The sequence below is a fragment of the Manacus vitellinus genome, unplaced genomic scaffold (genome assembly GCF_001715985.3).
Source record: "Manacus vitellinus isolate BGI_N305 unplaced genomic scaffold, ASM171598v3 scaffold_20_pilon, whole genome shotgun sequence".
In the NCBI taxonomy this organism is placed as follows: domain Eukaryota; kingdom Metazoa; phylum Chordata; class Aves; order Passeriformes; family Pipridae; genus Manacus; species Manacus vitellinus.
In genome coordinates, this window is record NW_021939471.1 from 850,748 (window position 1) to 868,334 (window position 17,587).

At 41.1% G+C, this 17,587-nt stretch overlaps 1 protein-coding gene across 5 annotated transcripts in view; it reads right to left on the reverse strand.

Moving 5' to 3' along the window:
* Nucleotides 1-17,587, reverse strand: part of PCNT (pericentrin) — a 73,474-nt gene that overhangs the window by 37,983 nt on the left and 17,904 nt on the right. For 4 of the 5 annotated variants that reach the window (XM_029959562.1, XM_018071640.2, XM_025895010.2 and 1 more), the window contains 13 exons: nt 17,462-17,537; nt 16,749-16,965; nt 15,699-15,937; nt 14,231-14,706; nt 12,427-13,003; nt 11,547-11,780; nt 9,898-10,062; nt 7,126-7,272; nt 6,390-6,541; nt 5,361-5,572; nt 4,700-4,926; nt 3,322-3,484; nt 2,637-2,780 (listed from right to left, as the gene is read on the reverse strand). In XM_029959562.1, the coding sequence (XP_029815422.1) occupies nt 2,637-2,780; nt 3,322-3,484; nt 4,700-4,926; nt 5,361-5,572; nt 6,390-6,541; nt 7,126-7,272; nt 9,898-10,062; nt 11,547-11,780; nt 12,427-13,003; nt 14,231-14,706; nt 15,699-15,937; nt 16,749-16,965; nt 17,462-17,537 (3,029 nt within the window). The remainder of the gene's footprint in view (nt 1-2,636; nt 2,781-3,321; nt 3,485-4,699; nt 4,927-5,360; nt 5,573-6,389; nt 6,542-7,125; nt 7,273-9,897; nt 10,063-11,546; nt 11,781-12,426; nt 13,004-14,230; nt 14,707-15,698; nt 15,938-16,748; nt 16,966-17,461; nt 17,538-17,587) is intronic. The other variant, XM_025895009.2, reaches the window with a different exon arrangement.

Here is a 17,587-nt window from a genome sequence, read left to right on the forward strand (position 1 = left end):
GCATGTTGTCCTGTGTACAACTCCCTGTTACACAGTCTGCTCAGTCAGAAAAGATCTATGCAATATAGCTGAGGGTGGCATTGTGGTGACACAGCTGAGGGTAGCATAATGTTGGCATTACCAGAAATGGAAAGGCAGTGATCACAAACAATAAAATTTCTACTGGAAGATGATACAGAGAAATTCACTTACAGAAGTACTAGAAGGGCACTAAGGCTGCAAGTTCAAGAAGTCAAAACTATATAATGCCATTTAAATAATTCTCAGAGTTATCATTAAGAAGCAGTACAACCTAGTCTTGAGTTGCTTTGCAGTGCGAATCACATAACTCTGAACTTTCTCCTGTTAATCAAAAAGTTATCTTATATGTAAACCAGTTATACTACACTGAGATTCTTCAGGGTCTTTATTAAATCACTGCTGTCACTGTTAAAATATGTGCTCCTTCATTTGCAGTGTGAGTTCTCTCTTTTTGAATATTAGTAGACTTCATCTACTATGTTGAAGAGTTTCCCCTTACACTACTCCATTTCCCTACACAAGCTCCCTGTAATTAGCTTATCTCATATCACCTACTTACTTGATTACTTGCACCTACTTACCCGAATATGATTTAGTATTTCAGTGGCTCTGGCCTGCAGTGAGTCACCCTAAAAGCTTAAGATCCTTGCCTCACCTTATCCTCTGCAAGAGCACTACCTCATTCAGCTTTTTCAACCCATATACTTTCCTTTAAAAACCTAAACAGTCTCTGTCCTTGACCATTAAAATTCTTCCCGTCATCCTGACCGACCATGTGTGTGTGTTTGGACAGGACAAGGCTGGGGAGCAGGGGAAAAGCTTATGTCTAAAACTGAGTACACATCATCACAATTCAAATAATCTTCCAGGAGAAGTTTATTTTTTTCTGTCATTATTAAGCTATCTCCTTAGTCCTAAAAGCAGTCAAAAGCCTTCAAGCTCCAACTCTTTCGACTGCAGTACCAAAGAACCAGCATTTCAGTTATTAATTAGGTGCCAATTACCTGTTGCAACTAAGTGGAGTTAAAACATGCCTCTTATTTGCTTTAACACTTATAGAATCATAAAATCATAGATTCAGCTCGGTTGGAAGGGACCTTCAAGATCATCAAGTCCAATCCTTGATCCACTACCGCTGTGGTTACTAGACCATGGCACTAAGTGCCACATCCAGTCTCTTTTTAAAAATCTCCAGGGACGGAGAATCCACCACTTCCCTGGGCAGCCCATTCCAATGTCTGACCACCCTCTCTGGAAAGAAATTCTTTCTAATATCCAACCTAAACCTACCATGGCACAACTTGAGACCATGCCCTCTTGTCTTGCTGATCGTTGCCTGGGAAAAGAGACCAACCCCCACCTGGCTACAACCTCCTTTCAGGAAGCTGTAGAGAGTGAGGAGGTCTCCCCTGAGCCTCCTCTTCTCCAGGCTGAACAGCCCCAGCTCCCTCAGCCTCTCCTCATAGCACTTGTGCTTGAGTCCCTTCCCCAGCCTAGTTGCTCTCCTCTGGACCTGCTCCAGCACCTCAATGTCCTTCCTGAACTGAGGGGCCCAGAACTGGACACAGCACTCCAGGGGTGGCCTCACCAGTGCTGAGTCCAGGGGAAGAATCACTTCCTTGGACCTGTTGGCCACACTGTTCCTGATCCAGGCCAGGATCCATTGGCCTTCTTGGCCACCTGGGCACACTGCTGGCTCCTGTTCAGCTTCCTGTCAATCCAAACTCCCAGGTCCCTCTCTGTCTGGCTTTCTCTCCAGCCACTCTGTCCCCAGCCTGTAGCGCTGCAGGGGGTTGTTGTGGCCAAAGTGCAGGACCCAGTACTTGGCCTTGTTGAACCTCATCCCGTTGGAATCAGCCCAACTCTCCAACCTATCCAGGTCCCCCTGCAGAGCCCTCCTGCCTTCCAGCTGATCGACACTCCCCCCCAGCTTAGTGTCATCTGCAAATTTGTTGATGATGGACTCAATCCCCTCATCTAAATCATCAGTAAAGATATTAAACAGAACTGGGCATGACACTGATCCCTGGGGACACCACTAGTGACCAGCTGCCAACTGGATGCAGCTCCGTTCCCCACCATTCTCTGGGCCCGGCCCTCCAGCCAGTTCCTGACCCAGCACAGAGTGCCCCTGTCCAAGCCGTGGGCTGCCAGCTTTTTCAGGAGAATGCTGTGGGAGACAGTGTCAAAGGCCTTGTTGAAGTCCAGGTAGACATATCCACAGCCTTCTCCTCATCCACCAGGCGGGTCACCTGATCATAAAAGGAGATCAGGTTGGTCAGACAGGACCTGCCCTTCCTAAACCCGTGCTGGCTGGGTCTGATCCCTTGTCAGTGGGTGCTGTGTGATTGCACTGAGGATGATCTATCCCTTTCTAACTAAGTACAGAGCTACAGCAGTACTCTTCACTAACAGCATTATCATCTTACAAGCAAAGAACCAGCTGCTTTATTTTACTTGCTGCTTTTACAGGAAGACCCTCTCACGTCTGTGCCAGTTTGAGCTGCTCACCAGGTCATCAAACCAAGCACTGATTCATTACAGAAACACACTGCAGCCTGCCCTGACTGGGGACAACTTTGTTGTCTACTCCAAGTGCCATACCCACTCCTCACCAAGAATTGCCTGCTCCTGGGTCAGCTCCTGGAAGCGTTCCCGCATGTTTTCCAGCTCCACAACAAGGCGACGCTCAGACTCCTCTTTCAGGTTCAAGGCCTCTTCTAATGCAGCTTTTTCTGCGACGTAGCCTTCGATAATGCCTAAAATCCCAAGTCAGAACGCAAATAAAGACACGGACAAACTTATAGGGAAAAAGCAGCTTGAAAACATGAGTAAGCAAGTTTTGGCAAATGACCAAAGGTGACATGGAAAGGAAGAAGTAAAAGATGACTTAAGTTTACACTGTAGTTAGGCTTTTTGAAGTACCTTAAGAAATAGAATACATTAACTGATACATTTTAACAGATTTGACAAGGCTGCCATGTTACAGAATGTCTCCAAGTCTACAGAATTCAAATGGGGATCATTAAGCTTCTGATGGCCTGGGATCAGCTCACAACATCCTGACACATCCTCTGCTGAGGGCTGAGGTTTGAAGAAACAGAATCTCCAGAAAGGAAGATCAGATGTTAGATTCAGAGCCCAAGAAATCCAGGACGTAGAAAGCACAGAATCACAGACCAAGCCGAGTTGGAAGGAACCCACAAGGATCATCAAGTCGCACCACTGGTATTGGGAGGAATGAGCTATGAGTAAAGGACACTGAAATCTCATTAAATTACATTAATTTCATTTTCTTACCCTCTGCTTTATGAAGCTCTAGTGCCAGCTGGTTCTTGGCCTCGCTCTCCTCGCTGAGGCACTCCATCAGCTCCTGGTGCTGACTCACCACCTGGGCAGTCTCCTGATTTCGGCGGCTGAACTCCTCTTCAAACTGTGCGTGGTTTTCATGCATTTTCTCCAGCTACAAGTGAAAAATTTCCCCAAGCATCAGATCTCAGATGCACATGTAGCATAATAACACTGCAGACATTTCAACAAAAACCCATGATGCAATAAGGCCCAAGTTTTGAAGTTTCATTTTAGTACTAATTGACTTTGCCCAAAACCTCTGAACAATTATCACAATTGAACAGTATATAAATACAAGGATGTTTGTATGCTGCTATCCACATATTCCCACAACATTTTAACATCAGACTGAGTTTTTCTGAACCTGTTTATTGATGTTGGAGAAGCATTGACATGAAGTGCAACAAAACCCTGTCAAAAAAACTCCCCTCAAAGTTACCGAATGAATCTAAAATGCTAGTTTAAATCTACTTAAGGCAACCAACTTATTGCCTTCCCACAGGATCTGCTAGAAGGCCAAATATATAGCCTTAAAACTGATTTCACATTTTCAGTGTTATATATAGAATCGTGGAAAAGTCTGGGTTGAAAGGGACCTTGAAGACCACACAGTTCCAAACCCCTGCCATTGGCAGGGACACCTTTGTCCTAGTTAGAAACTAGTCCATCTGGGACCAGTTCATCATTGTATGGGTGTAACCCAAAACTGTGTATTCTATAGCCTTCCATGCCATTTCCCAGAAACTGTTATCAATGAACCATTTACACCATCTGTCCATAGAGCCTGACTCCTCAGGCTACAAACTAGGTGTTAAGAGGCCTGTGAGACAGGAGGATGCTCTTGTCCTCACACCCTTTGTGGAGCTCCCCACCCTGAGGGAAGTGCTGGGCATTCCTGCCTGAACTGGAGAATATATAATCTTGGAGTCTTGGAACTTTTTTAACCACTCTCAACCAGACTGCAGACCACCACTCTCGACTGGACTGCAACCATCACCCTCAATTGGACTGCAATCACCACTTTTGACCAGACTGCAACAGCACTCTCACCAACAGGTTTTTCCCCTCTCCTTTTACTTTGGATTCAGGGGGCCCAAAGAACACCACTCTGTTCATGCCCCAGGGTGCTGGGTTATACACTTGGGTTTTGTGGGTTAAAACCAATTGTTTGTCTGTATAATCGTACTTATTGTATTATTTTATTAAATTGTTATTCTGACTTATAATCTCTCTTTTGAGTTGAGTTCGTTTCCCCTGCTGGTTTACCTTTAAACCAGCACAACCTTCCACGAGACCAGGCTGCTCTACATAGATTAAAAAGCTTTACTTGTTTAGTTGACTCTGTAACCAGTTCCAGAAGTCTCTCCACTGCAGTGCGCAAACGATGACAAATTTTCAGTATCATTTCTTCATTTTCACATGCCAATTCTGGCTTTGCAAAAACACTTTCACATAAGTATTGGCTCAACTCAGACCCCTCGTCAGCCCCTGGAGACAGTTGGTTGTGTTCTGTGAGAGTTTCATCAAGCAGCTCCTCTACTGAAAACAAGTAAGCTGTTTAAAAACACACACACAAAAAAAGGACAGCTAGCAACAAAACCAGTCACTCAGATAACAACTGACATCAGACAGTGACCTTAGTTGGTCCTGGAGATGTACAAGGTAAACCTCAGACACATCAACAACTCAATTTCAAAAAATCACCAGGGCTTTTCACAACGTTTGGGATTATTATTCTGTACATCAGGACCTGAAACTCCGCATTCACCAAGTCCATCTTTCCTGCTCTATAATCCACTCAGGCTTTTCCAACAACGTTTTAGTAGTTGGTAGGTACTGTCTTAAGTGTGGAGCAGCTTTGAAAGACACAGAAACATTGCAACAAGAGATATTCTCTCTCTTAACTTCATCCATACAAAAGGAAAGGAAAAGGCAGTTTTCAAGAACATGAGCTGATGATGTATCCGGGTTCGCCGATTTGGACTCACCTTTCTCTAGATGGTTTTCTCTGGCTTTGAAATATTGCATAAATCCCATTTCTTCCACAATAGTGTGAGCTTCTCTAGAATCTCCAGAAGCCAGGCTGTCATCAAGACAAAGACCAATCTTGCTACAGATAAGGTCCTCAATAGCTAATGCGGCCTTCACCAGTTCCATAAGCAACTTCAAAACCTGCTGATAAGATTCGCGCAGTTTTTCCCTAGAACAAAAGCACATCCAACACTTCAAAAATTGCATGCACTTGATTTGAAAGACGCTCCGAACCTACTGAAAAGCTGACAGTCTAAAATGGGTATTTTGCCATAGTTTGACAGTTATCAGCAAAGATGATTCAGGTGACTCACAAAAAAACCCAGGTAATTGTCGAAGAGCTGGCTTAGCAAAACACTTTTGTTTTCTCCACAGGTAGATCATACTGCAATCCCAAGCATCTGAGTCTTCCACATCCATGGAAGCACCAGCAAGGAGTATACATCTACTACTATAGTATCAGTGGCATCAAAATAACTAGGGGTGCTCTGGCAGAGCTGACAACAAAAATTGTATTTATGAAAACATTTTAGTTTTAAGCAAAACAGTAAGCCAGTTTCCTAAAGATGAGAGAGAGGGAATTCTTCTTAAAGCTTATTCAGCGTGACAGCTTCTCCAACCCACATATTCCCATGACAACATCAAAACAATCCACATTGCACTGAGAGGTTTTGTGAACAAGAGGCTTTCTCTATTTCTTAGATTTTTCCAAGATGAGAGACAGTGGAAACCCCAAAATGCCAAAATCTTCACCAGACTGCACAAAAAAGAGCAAAATAAGAACCCCTTGCCCTCCATGTCCAGATAGGTTGGCAATTTTAAAAAAACTTGAAAAAAATTGCAAATAAAACTAGCATATCATCCTAAACTATTAATTTGAGCTGGCTTAATTTTGCCTGATTATTGATTTCTTTATGAGAAGTGAGAAAACAAGCAAACAAAAAAACTCCAACCAGTAAATATTACGTAACCAAAGCTGAACAAACCTTTCCTCCTTGGATTGCTCAATATCAGATCTCAACAAGGCTACCAAATTCCCTCCTTCTTGGTTTTCCCTGTCCTGCTGCTGAAGGAGTGTCTCCAGTTCAGAGTTGGTCTCCTCTATTTCATGCTTTAAAGACTCCACTTTCTTCTCCAGCTGTGGAAATGCAGTGACAATGCAACAAAGTCAATCACTTTGCCTAAACTTTGTTTTATAAACCCTACCTGAAAACAAGTTTCTGGAAAAATTACTTATCTCCTCATATTAGTATGCTCAGATGGCACCTTCATCCAATTAAAATGTATGAATATAAAAATAAAAATACATGTATGTATGTATATACCCACCCCCTACCTCCAGATTTTGCTGCCAAACAAATTACTGGCATTTTGTTAGAAACTCTGTCTCATAAGTAAACAAAAACAAATAAGTCAAAATATCTATTGGGGAGGAAACTGCAAGGAAAGAAAAGCATTCTGCTCCAGTGCCAACCTTCTGACACCTCATCAAATCCTGCAAGAAGAGCTGGAATCAATAATGCATTGCCAGTAGGGAAATTCTCAAGTGTTACTCCTGTTTTTTCCCCTAAACAGGAAGGTCCAACAGAACAGTTTAATATACCACAAGAATTATACGTGCAGTCCCTCAATATACACCTTGAGACAGAAGAGATCACTGTGCTAAAAAAACCAACCTCAAAAGCACATTTAAAATCTAGGTCTAAGATATTTTCCACACACCTGGATAATTACTGCTGTCTTTTCCTGCAGCTGGACTGATAACATCTCTTGCTCCTTTTGGTGAGCAGCCTGTGCCTTCTCCCTCTCCTGAATCAACATCTGCTCCTTGTCATGTAGTGATGCCTTTTTTTCAGCTTCAAATTCATCCTGCAGAAATCACATACACTTGGATTTACAGAGAGAGCAAAGAAAACCCCCAAAACCACAAACACCACCACCATCCTCCCAGAAAAACCCCAATCAAACATCCCCCCCCTACTTTTTTTGTACTCTTCAGAAGTACACACTTTACCTCCTGGATTAACCAGCAGTGACTTACACAGTCAACACCCCCAGTCAACAAAATCATGCTCAAACTATGATCAAAATCAGGAACAGTGTGGCCAGAAGAACCAGGGCAGTGATTATCCCTCTGTACTCTGCATTGCTGAGGCTGTGCCTTGAGTCCTCTGTCCAGTTCTGGGTCCCTCACTTCAAAAAAGACATTGAAGTGCAAGTCCAGAGAAGAACAACGGAGCTGGGGAAGGGTCTGGACATCAGGTTCAGGTTGGACATCAGGAGGAATTTCTTCACAGAAAGGGTTTTCAGGCTTTCACAGAAGGGACTGCCCAGGTTGGTGATGGAGTCCCCATTCCTGGAGGCATTCAAGAAGAACTGGATATGGCACTCAGTCCTCTTGAGTTGACAAGGTGGGGATCAGGCACAGAGTAGACTCAATTATCTTGGAGGTCTTTTCCAACCTACATGATTCTGTGAAAGCACTCTGAAGGAAGGGATTATTAGACATTGCCCACTCCTGCATCAGCAAATAAGGGAGGTGAAACAAGGTCCTGCTATCCCTTTCCAAACAGAATCATAGAATCCTTTCGGTTGGAAAAGCACTCCAAGATCACAAAATGCAACCATTAACCCAGCACTCCCAAGCCCACTACTAAACCAAGTCTCTAAGCACCACATCCATGCTTTTTTTGAACATTTCCAGGAATGATGATTCCACACTGCCCTGGGCAGCCTGTTCCAATGCCTGACCACTCTTTCAGTGACGAAATTTTCCCTTATACCCAATCTAATTCTCCCCTGGTGCAACTTGAGGCCATTTCCCCTGGTCCTGTCACTTGTTACGTGGGAGAAGAGGCTGATCTCCACCTCCTGTCTACACCCTCCTCTCAGGGAGTTGTAGGGAGTGAGAAGGTCCCTCCAACCCTCCTTTTCTCCAGGCTGAACACCTCCAGCCAATCCTCAGAGGACTTGTGCTCCAGACCCTTCCCCACCTCCATTGCCCTTCTCTGAACATGCTGAAGAGGCTGAGCTAAGAGGCTAAAAGGAACCCGGATTAGTGATTGTTTCTGCAACACCAGAACTGGGAAATGATCACAGTATAAAAAAAACTCTGGCAATTTTGTCTACGAACACCAATGCACTCCAAGGTGATAGCCAACTATTTCTTACACTGGCAAGTCAAGAAAACAGAGTAAGAAATAAGACTTCAGAGCAGAGTACATGTAGTCACCTGATCCTCTGCAGAAGACTGAGCCAGTCCTTGCACTGTACTTAGCAGTTAAGAAGGTAAAAAGTGAACAGACACAAAGGAGTAGGAGGACTTTCCTCGACCTAGAATGCTGAATTTGCAGACAGTCTCTGAAACAGCCTGCCTGTTATTCTCAGATCCATCTAAAGTATATCAGACCATAGAGAGGAATTCTGAATACTAGAAATCTGCTAGGCAAGGCAGAGGGAAGGAAAGAAGGAAACTGGCTGGCATGAAGACAACTGCATAAATGAGCACAGGGTAGTGGGCAGGGGAGGACTTGTAAAAATATGTATCAGCACACAATGCAGCTCAGCCTGACATTCCAAATAGATCCAGCCAGTCTCTTCTGAGACAAAACACCGGTCATTAAGCTCATGTGGGGAGAATCCATAGATAGCTGAACCTGCAGGAGAATTAGCCCTGGTAAAATTTCAACAAAAAGTGAGGTTTCTGGTGTCCCAAATGCTAATTAGGGCAGCACGAGAGAGAGAAAAGCAGGGATCACTTCTGGAGTATCTGCATAACACTCAGTCTGGTCCCAGCTTCTGTGAGCTGAAGGTTGGGGTTCAGCTGAGGACAGCAATGTCAAATACACCTGCAGCAGCTTTTCAGGACACGCTTGTGTCCTCTGTTTCAAAAGAGAGCTGCACCAGACAGAGTGAAGTCAAAGAATGGTCAGGACTACACAGAAGTCAGAGGCAGGAAACATCTTGAAGATGCTTATCATGATGGAAGTTTAGAACTCAAATGATGAATCCGTGAAAGCAGAGATTAACAACAACAAATATCTCATACCCAAAGAGCTCACTGTCATCACAGACTTAGTAAAAGCTCAGATAACACTGAATATATTTTTGCCAAACACACAAGAATGCAATAGACACAGGATGACAGGCCAAGGGCAGACACCAAGAAGAAAATGTCTCAAATGACAAACTGAACATGTACACAAGGAATGTTGCTTAGGCAAATATTTTCCACTGATTTTTTGGTTTTGTTTGAAGGGCACCATTTCATATCCAATTCAGAACCTGAAAACAACCCTGTATTAAATACAACTGCTCGCATCACACTGCTTTATTTCCAGTGCTACCTTTCTAGTTCTAACATGGTGAAGCAAGGAAAAGATTTAACTCAGCATCATTTTAGACACTGAAGAACAGAAATTTACACCAGTTGGTCTTTTTCAGCAGAACATTCTCCCAGTGTATACTCAGAAGTGCATTTTCACCAGAGCTTACCTTCAGCTGTGCAATCTGCTGTTCCAGCAGCACTTCCGACTGACACTTCAACAGCTCAATCTCCTCCTGGAACTGAAGCTGCTGCTTCAATTTTACCTCTTCAAACTGAGCCAGAAGAGCTTTCCTCACAGATTCTACTTCAGAGGCCGATGCAGAAGCATACAGCTGTAGACAAGTAAGGAATATAAAGTATTTTAGACCATAGTATTAGAATTCGGGAAAAAATAAAACCAAACTAAACCCATCAAGCTCAGCCAAATTCTTAAAAGCATGTTCACAATCCTCAAGGTCATACAGGGTTTCTTTCTATCATCATGCTGAGTACAGAAGAAAGAAAGCTGATAAAAATAGATAAGAAGCAACTAGGCATTAGATATCAACCCTGTATTCACGAGAATATCAGATCAGACTAATAAAGTATTCCTTATTCTTTCCAACAGATACTTCCCCAAGAGAAATTCAAAGAAATAAGGAGGAAAGAGGAGGAGAGAAACACGGGGAGAGCATATTTTGTTAAGAAGTGATTTCTCTTGTTCAAATGGGAACAAACAGTACACAGCTATATTTAATGCAATTATCCTATGAGATACAACAGAGAAAGGTTTGAGGATTTTTTTGTTCATTTGGGGTTTTTTGCTTATTATTCTAAGAAGTAGTCATCAGAATGGTCATAAATCCTCTGTCTAGAATGAAGAGCTTAAAGACTGAGTAACCATTAGAACCTCCCAGAAAACTAACAAGACTACCTTCCTAAGCAACCTATTCTTCCAAAAGTGATTTGAGAGTTATTTGGAACGCTATCCAACTTTCAAATTAGTAAGTGAAAAAGCCAAAGTTAATTGTATTTTAACATATTTTTCGTGGTTATAGCTGGATAAAGCTCATTTTCTTTGTGACTTTGCCTACTACATGAATGTAACATATAACACAGGAAAGTGAAAAGTCTTCATCACTCATGGCTGCTTGCATGCACAGAAGTCAGACTGCATAAAAAACTGAATGAACAGAAGATCTTAATTCCATTTTGATGCTTAAAGAGAACTTAGTGTAATAATCAATCTTTTTAGCATTCAGTATCAAAGTAAACATCAAGCTTACACATAAACATTCCCAACAAGAAGAAATGGCAAAGCTTTAAGAGCAAATAGGAATATTTCTCAACCTCACTGAGAAATCACATTTGGAAAAGTAGTACCTACTATAATTTCTCTAAGAAAAGAAGAAATCAGTGTTAGAAGAAATAAATGTTAGCAACGAATTTTTACTTAAAAAGCAGTTGCTTTCCACAAATGGTTAATGACCTAAATTATTCCCTACTAGTTTTAAATCAAAATGGCAGCTTTAAAATTTTGAATTAAATATGACAGGATCTCAAAAGAAAGCAAGCCCAGCCCAGCCCCATAAAGAGAGTACTGCAAACACAGGCTTAAATTTTTTTTAAAAAAAATAAGTCTAATACACATACACAAATTCCCTTAAGTCCTTTCAGATAAAGCAAGGCCTAAAAATGTTAAATTTGTCTCTTCATATCTACCGGCACTATTAAAAAAAACCCCAGAAGCATCTTATTTCTAAGGTTAATAAAACCTGAATTTACTTTAAGATAAAGCATGGATTATTTTGGTTTTAGGTATTAGTGACATTCTGACCTCTTGCTCATGTTCATGCTGTGCTTTTAGTTTCCCCAATTCTTCTTCCAGCTCCCTGGAGTACTCCTCCTTATGTTTCCTAATTTCTGCCTCATGAAGATCCTGAAGCTCTTGGAGTGCCTTTCTGTGCTTTTCCTCCATATGCAATACTTCCTCACGCAACAGATCCAGAGCCAGACGTTTTTCTTCTTCCAGCAACTGCCTTTGATTTTGAAGAGCTATGTTCAAATGATCCTGTGTAAGCATTAATTAAAAAAGGGGAGGGGGGGGAAGAAATCATTACAAATATCTTTGCAACCTCTTTGTACAACACATGTCCAGCTTCTCCTCCTGTATCAAAGCTTTTCTAAGTAAACAGGAACAATATTGCCTCGTGAATGATGAGCACACATACATAAACATACCCTCTACAGCATTTAAATGGGTTTATTTTTCTTGTCTAGTAAAAGTTTTGTAAATCCCTTACTTATTAGGGAGGATCTTTAGATTCCTAGAGATGTGGCTTAACCTCCAGGATTACATTTACTTTTTTCTAGTCACCTTCTGAAGAATTACACAGTAACTCTGTCAGGGAGAGAAGCTCTGAACCACAAAACGGAGACTTTCGGGTCTGAATTCTGCTGAAAGATTTACCTCATTTGTACCTTTTCCACACACTGAGATACAAAACTCATTAGAGTGAGCATTTGGGGCAGGAGGCAACAGATGGGCTTAATTTTCAGCTGGAGTTTCCTATTTCAGCTCTCAATACAGCCACACACAAGTGTCAGTGCTGGCACAAAGAGGGCGTAGAAACGTACCCTGAGAACAAGGGAAAGGTGATCCCACACAATTTACCACAAAATTTCACCTTCAATGCCAGGTTTTCTTTCTGACTCACCTTATGAGCTTCTTCTGCTTCAACAGCCATGGCTTTAAGCTTTTCCATATGAACAGTAGCTAGCTCAATTTTCAAATTATTCTGGGAAAGCTGAAGTTCTTCAGCATGCTTTAATTTCAGCATCTCAATCTCCTGGACCAGGTGTGCTTGATGCAGTTTATCCTGTTCTTGGAGCTGTTCCATGTGCTGCAGCTGTAGCTTCTCCAAAGTCTGACTATGTTCATCTCTTATATTCTGAATTTCAGACAGGTAGGACGACTCCAAGGAATCCAGATTTGATAAGTGCTTAGCCTCCAACTCATCAATTTGGGCCTGATGCTTTGTCTGTAGTTCAGCAACACAACCTTCAAGCTGAATCTGCTGTTTACTTTCCAGTGTAGATTTAAGAGTCTCAATTTCAGCTTGGTGTTTTGTTTGAAAATCAGCTGTCAGAGACAAAATTTGCTGCTTATGCTTCTCCTGTAGGTGCTGACTTTGGAGTTCCAGCTCATCCACATGTTTCTTTTTCAGCTCTTGGAGAAGAATCTCTTGCTCAGTTGTGAATTTCTGAGTCATAGCTTTGTGTTCCTCCATAAACCTGTATTATTTCCAAGAAAGTTAAGAAACTATTGTCAAAAAGGCACTGCTTGGGTTTTTTTTAATAATTGAACTAATAAATAAAAATCAAAGGAAAATAAATAGATCCTACTTTGCCTCCACAAGTTTTCCTTTATGCTCAAATACAGAACTAAATTCAAAGCAAGCCACAACAACGATTTCATAGCCACATAATTAAAGGTTTCTGCAATGTCACTTGGTAGTATCTGGTTATTACTAGAGAGACCCCTATTAACTTACTAAAACTAAAACACTGCCACATGAGAGCATCTAGGACATGGTATATACATTGCTACCTCTCAAATATGTTGCCCTCAAGGCACTGTCATAACAAACACCTCTAAAAACTTCTGCTAAAGACAGACATAAAACCACCATGGAAGCATTATGTGGGATACATGGGGGCTCCTCCAAAAACTCATCTCTCTGTGGTCTGCTCAAAGCTTGATGCAGAAAATTAACTGTCTAAAGTGCTGCCACTTGCTGTAATCAGTAACTATGGTATTTCTGGATGCAGACACCAATAACTAAAGAGCAATCAATTATCTAAAAGTTAAGTTTCTGCTTTCAGTGTTTTCTTACTGTCATTATTTCTCCAGTCTTGTTCTGTGAGCATGTGTTTGGGGAGGAAAGAAGTGATATATTTGAAGCATGCAGATACAAACATGTGGTTGCTTGAATATTTTGTGTAATACACTTTACAAAACAGGTGCAGGAAAGGGAAGAAAACCAGTAGTTCCAGCCTTCACATCTAACCAGAACTAAAGAATACCAGAGGGGGCCACATCAACCTCAGCATTCAGTAGTTAGCACAAGCTTCATTCACCACGAAAAGCTTGCTCAAATTCATTTGAATTGTTTGAAAATATTTAGAGAACTCTTCTACTTATATGTCCTGTCACACTTCCTGTCTTCAAAGCCTGGCATATGATTTTCAGCTGTGTGTTGTACTCTTAACAGGTAGAACTTGACTATGTTTTCTCTGCTAGACTAGATGAAATGCATTTACACAGAGCAAAATTATAGAGCAAGCCATAATAGACAGCATTCCTGTTCCTTGGGACAGCAAGCCTTACATATGTAAGTTAGTTAGTGCCATCAAGTGACAAATCTACACCACTACCACTCGTTAAGTTTAAAATAAGAAAAAGTAACCGTAACAACGAGTGAACCCTTAAGGGAAACTGCTCACACACTCTGGACTTACTTGTTTTGTGCTTCCATAAGTTTCAGTGCACATTCTTCCTGCAGACATAGTGTGGCCTTTTCCATTTCCTTTGCCATGAGGGCTTTGGCTGCCTGCAGGTCAGCCTCGTGCTGCTGCTGGGCTCTCTGCGCAGCCTGCGCGCTCACAAGGCTATCCTCCAGCTGCTGCAAGTTGTTTTGCTGCTCCTTCACCAGCTTCTCCAGTTCCAGAATTCTGGCAGCTTGGTGATCTCGAAGTTGATTCATTTCAGCTTCACGAAGTTCAAACTCTTTTTGCAAACTCTGCTTCTCAGACTCTGCTCTGTTCTGCAGCTCGACGCGCAGCAGTGATAACTTCTCTTCTGCTTGGATTCTCTGGGCCTCACTTTCACATTGCCACTTCTTCTCTTTTTCTTTGTACATAGTCTCTATTTTCTGGACTTCTTCTCTGGCTTCTCTTAACTTATTCTTGTGATCCTCACCAATTTCATATTTTACCTGTGAACGCAGTTATTAAAAAAAAAAAATGAATAAAACACCAAAACCAAACTGAAGTGCATAGTGCATGAAGTGAACATTCTCAGGCATTTAAGGTCCTGGAGAGATTCAATTCTTGTAGTGAAGTAACCCCTCCTAATAAAAGTAAGGCTGAAATGGCAATTTATGAATTGACATGCATTAAATTGAATGCATTTTTGAGAAATAATTGGGGTAAGGAAGAAAAGAAAAAACTAAGGCAAAATTCTAGCATTAATATGGTACTCTACATTGTTTTCTCTTGAGGTCACTTCTTTTCAGGAGTTCAACTTATACAGCTATGGGCATCTTAGGTATTTATATTGGGTATGAATAAAATTCTCTTTTAAACTTCTCCTTCTACATTCCAGTGGTATTTTCCATGTAGTGTCTAAGTTCATGACAAGGGCAGTTCTTGGACATAACACAAAAGCCACATAAAAAGCATGTAGCATAAAAACAGAAGCCAAAGCTTCTGAGCAAATGATTGTTCAATGAAAGAAGGCAAAAAAAAAAAAAAAGACTTTCTCTGGTTTTCTTCATCGTTTTTTAAGTCTGGAAAAGGATACACTTATCCATCTTTTTAAAAAGGGAGGAGAGGAAGACTTGAGAAATAAGAGCTTAATCTATCTAATTCTCATTAGCATTCAAATACTGCAACAAATTAAACAACTAATTAACATCCAGTTCAAGGTTATCCTCAGATGGGACAGCTGATTTAACCAGTAAGAGGGACGGTACTACGTAGGATTCTCTCAGCTCTGAGACTTTGAACAGGAAGGTACAAGAGCTACACCAAAACAGACTTGTATTCCAACGTTTGTGTGTATCCAGGCAAGTCCATTTAAAGCTGAAGCCACTATCCCTAACCCAGGGACATTTAAAGGGAAGTGCTGCCTCTGCCTCCCTTGGCCCTCCCAACAGATCCGAGCTTGCCCAAATCTACACCAAACAGCTCTGTAACACAAATTAACCTTTTCCATTTCTTCTTTCAGATGCTTCTCATTCTGCTCAGAAAAATCTTTCTGCTTTACAATCTCTTCCTTTAAGCGCTTTATTTCCTCTGAAAGCTCTGCAATGCGCTGTTTCTCAGAGCTGAGGAGAGAGAGCTTGGCTTTGTGCTCCTCCTCCAGCACAGACACTCGCTCAGCCACCTCCATTTCAACCTGACATGCTGCATCATGAGCACTCTGGAGACGCAGTTTGGTGATCTCTGGAAAGAAAAAAAAAAAAAGTAAAATAAAAACCCAAACCAGACAATGAAATGACATTCTGGAATTTATTTTATTTTAACAGATCATAGAATCCTGCTAATGCACAGAAATAAAGCTGAATATTGTCAGCTTTACCCAGGCTAACTACAGGACAACAAGAATCCCGTATCAGGATGATTTCATACTCTGTTCTATTTTATCACCACCTATGGAATTTATCAACATCAACATGCACAGAACAATCACAAATCCTGTGGCCAGTCCTCCCTTCTTATCTGCAACAGCCACAGGAGTTGACTTTCTTTTTGGGCAGTGTAACAGCAGATTTATGGAAGTTTCATCTCCTCTTTTGTACGTACTATTTACATAAAGCATTTCCCCAAAAATCAGATGGGACAATCTCTAAACATTCTAATTTAAGCAGTTTTGACATACTGTCTACTATTAAAAATACATAAAGATAACTGCGAATTTAAAAACTGTACTGATCCTTTCAACCAACATACAGTTGAATTATAGTTATAACAATATGTGTTAATTAGCTAACTGTAAGTTACGGATTTTAAATCCAAGTGTTTGTGTGACAGTGCCCTTCTAGGCATCAAAAATGGAAAGCTGATCCTTTTACAGTTTTAGTAGTTTTTACTACAGAATAAACAACTTCAGATCACCACATCTTTAGAAGTACAACTCAACATGCCCATAAGTGCTCGATAATAACAAATTTAAACAGATAAATCTGTTTAAAGAAAAATATACGCCACACAAGCAGCTTACCATTTTCCTTCCCACTCTATCAGACCATCCTACCTTTAAAATGTTCTTCTGAAAGCTGGGCACGGAGCTGCTCAAGTTCTAAACAGTGCTTTCTCTTCATTGCCTCAATTTCTGTCATGCATTTGTCTGACAGATCCATCTTCATTTTCATCAGGTCCTCTTTATACTGAAGTGTAAGGGAGGATCTTAAGGAATCTAATTCATGTCTGTGTTGTTCTTTAAGTTGTTGCTGCAGACAGGTAAGTTCTTCCTACAAGTAAAGGGTTAGGAAGAGATCTTTAGCTTTCAAGAAACCATGAAAGAAATCTTTCATGGTTGAGCAAAGATGTCGAGATCTTAAATTACAACAAGGTGCACGAAAATAGGTGCATAAATGAAAGAGGGACCGAGCTAGCATCTTGGTCTGAAGAGAACAGACAGCAAAGAAAGGCACAGTTACTACCAGGACTATAGAGAAGAGAAACAACAATTCTGCACTTGTGTAGAAGAGCTTTGTAGAGGAGTTCCTTACTCGTTACAGGATAAGCCAAAAAGCACATAAAACACATAAAATTACAGAACACTGTTTGATCTGTCCTGCTGGGCTGAGAACTATTTTAAGTCAATAAAATATACTTGTCAAAAATAATTAAGCCTTACTAAACATCTGAAATTAATTAACTCTTTGTAAGAGCAAGGAATTAGACATCTGTGTTCACACAGGTCATATAATGAACAACAGAACTTTCAGTATATCAAAATCCTACCTGATGTTGATTTAGCTGATCAAGTGCAACTCTTCTCTCTTTGTCAGCAGTATCTTCAAAAACTGTGACAGAAGAACTGAGAAAAGGGTTTTAAAGTTTTTAAGATTGTAACATGTCATGAATTGA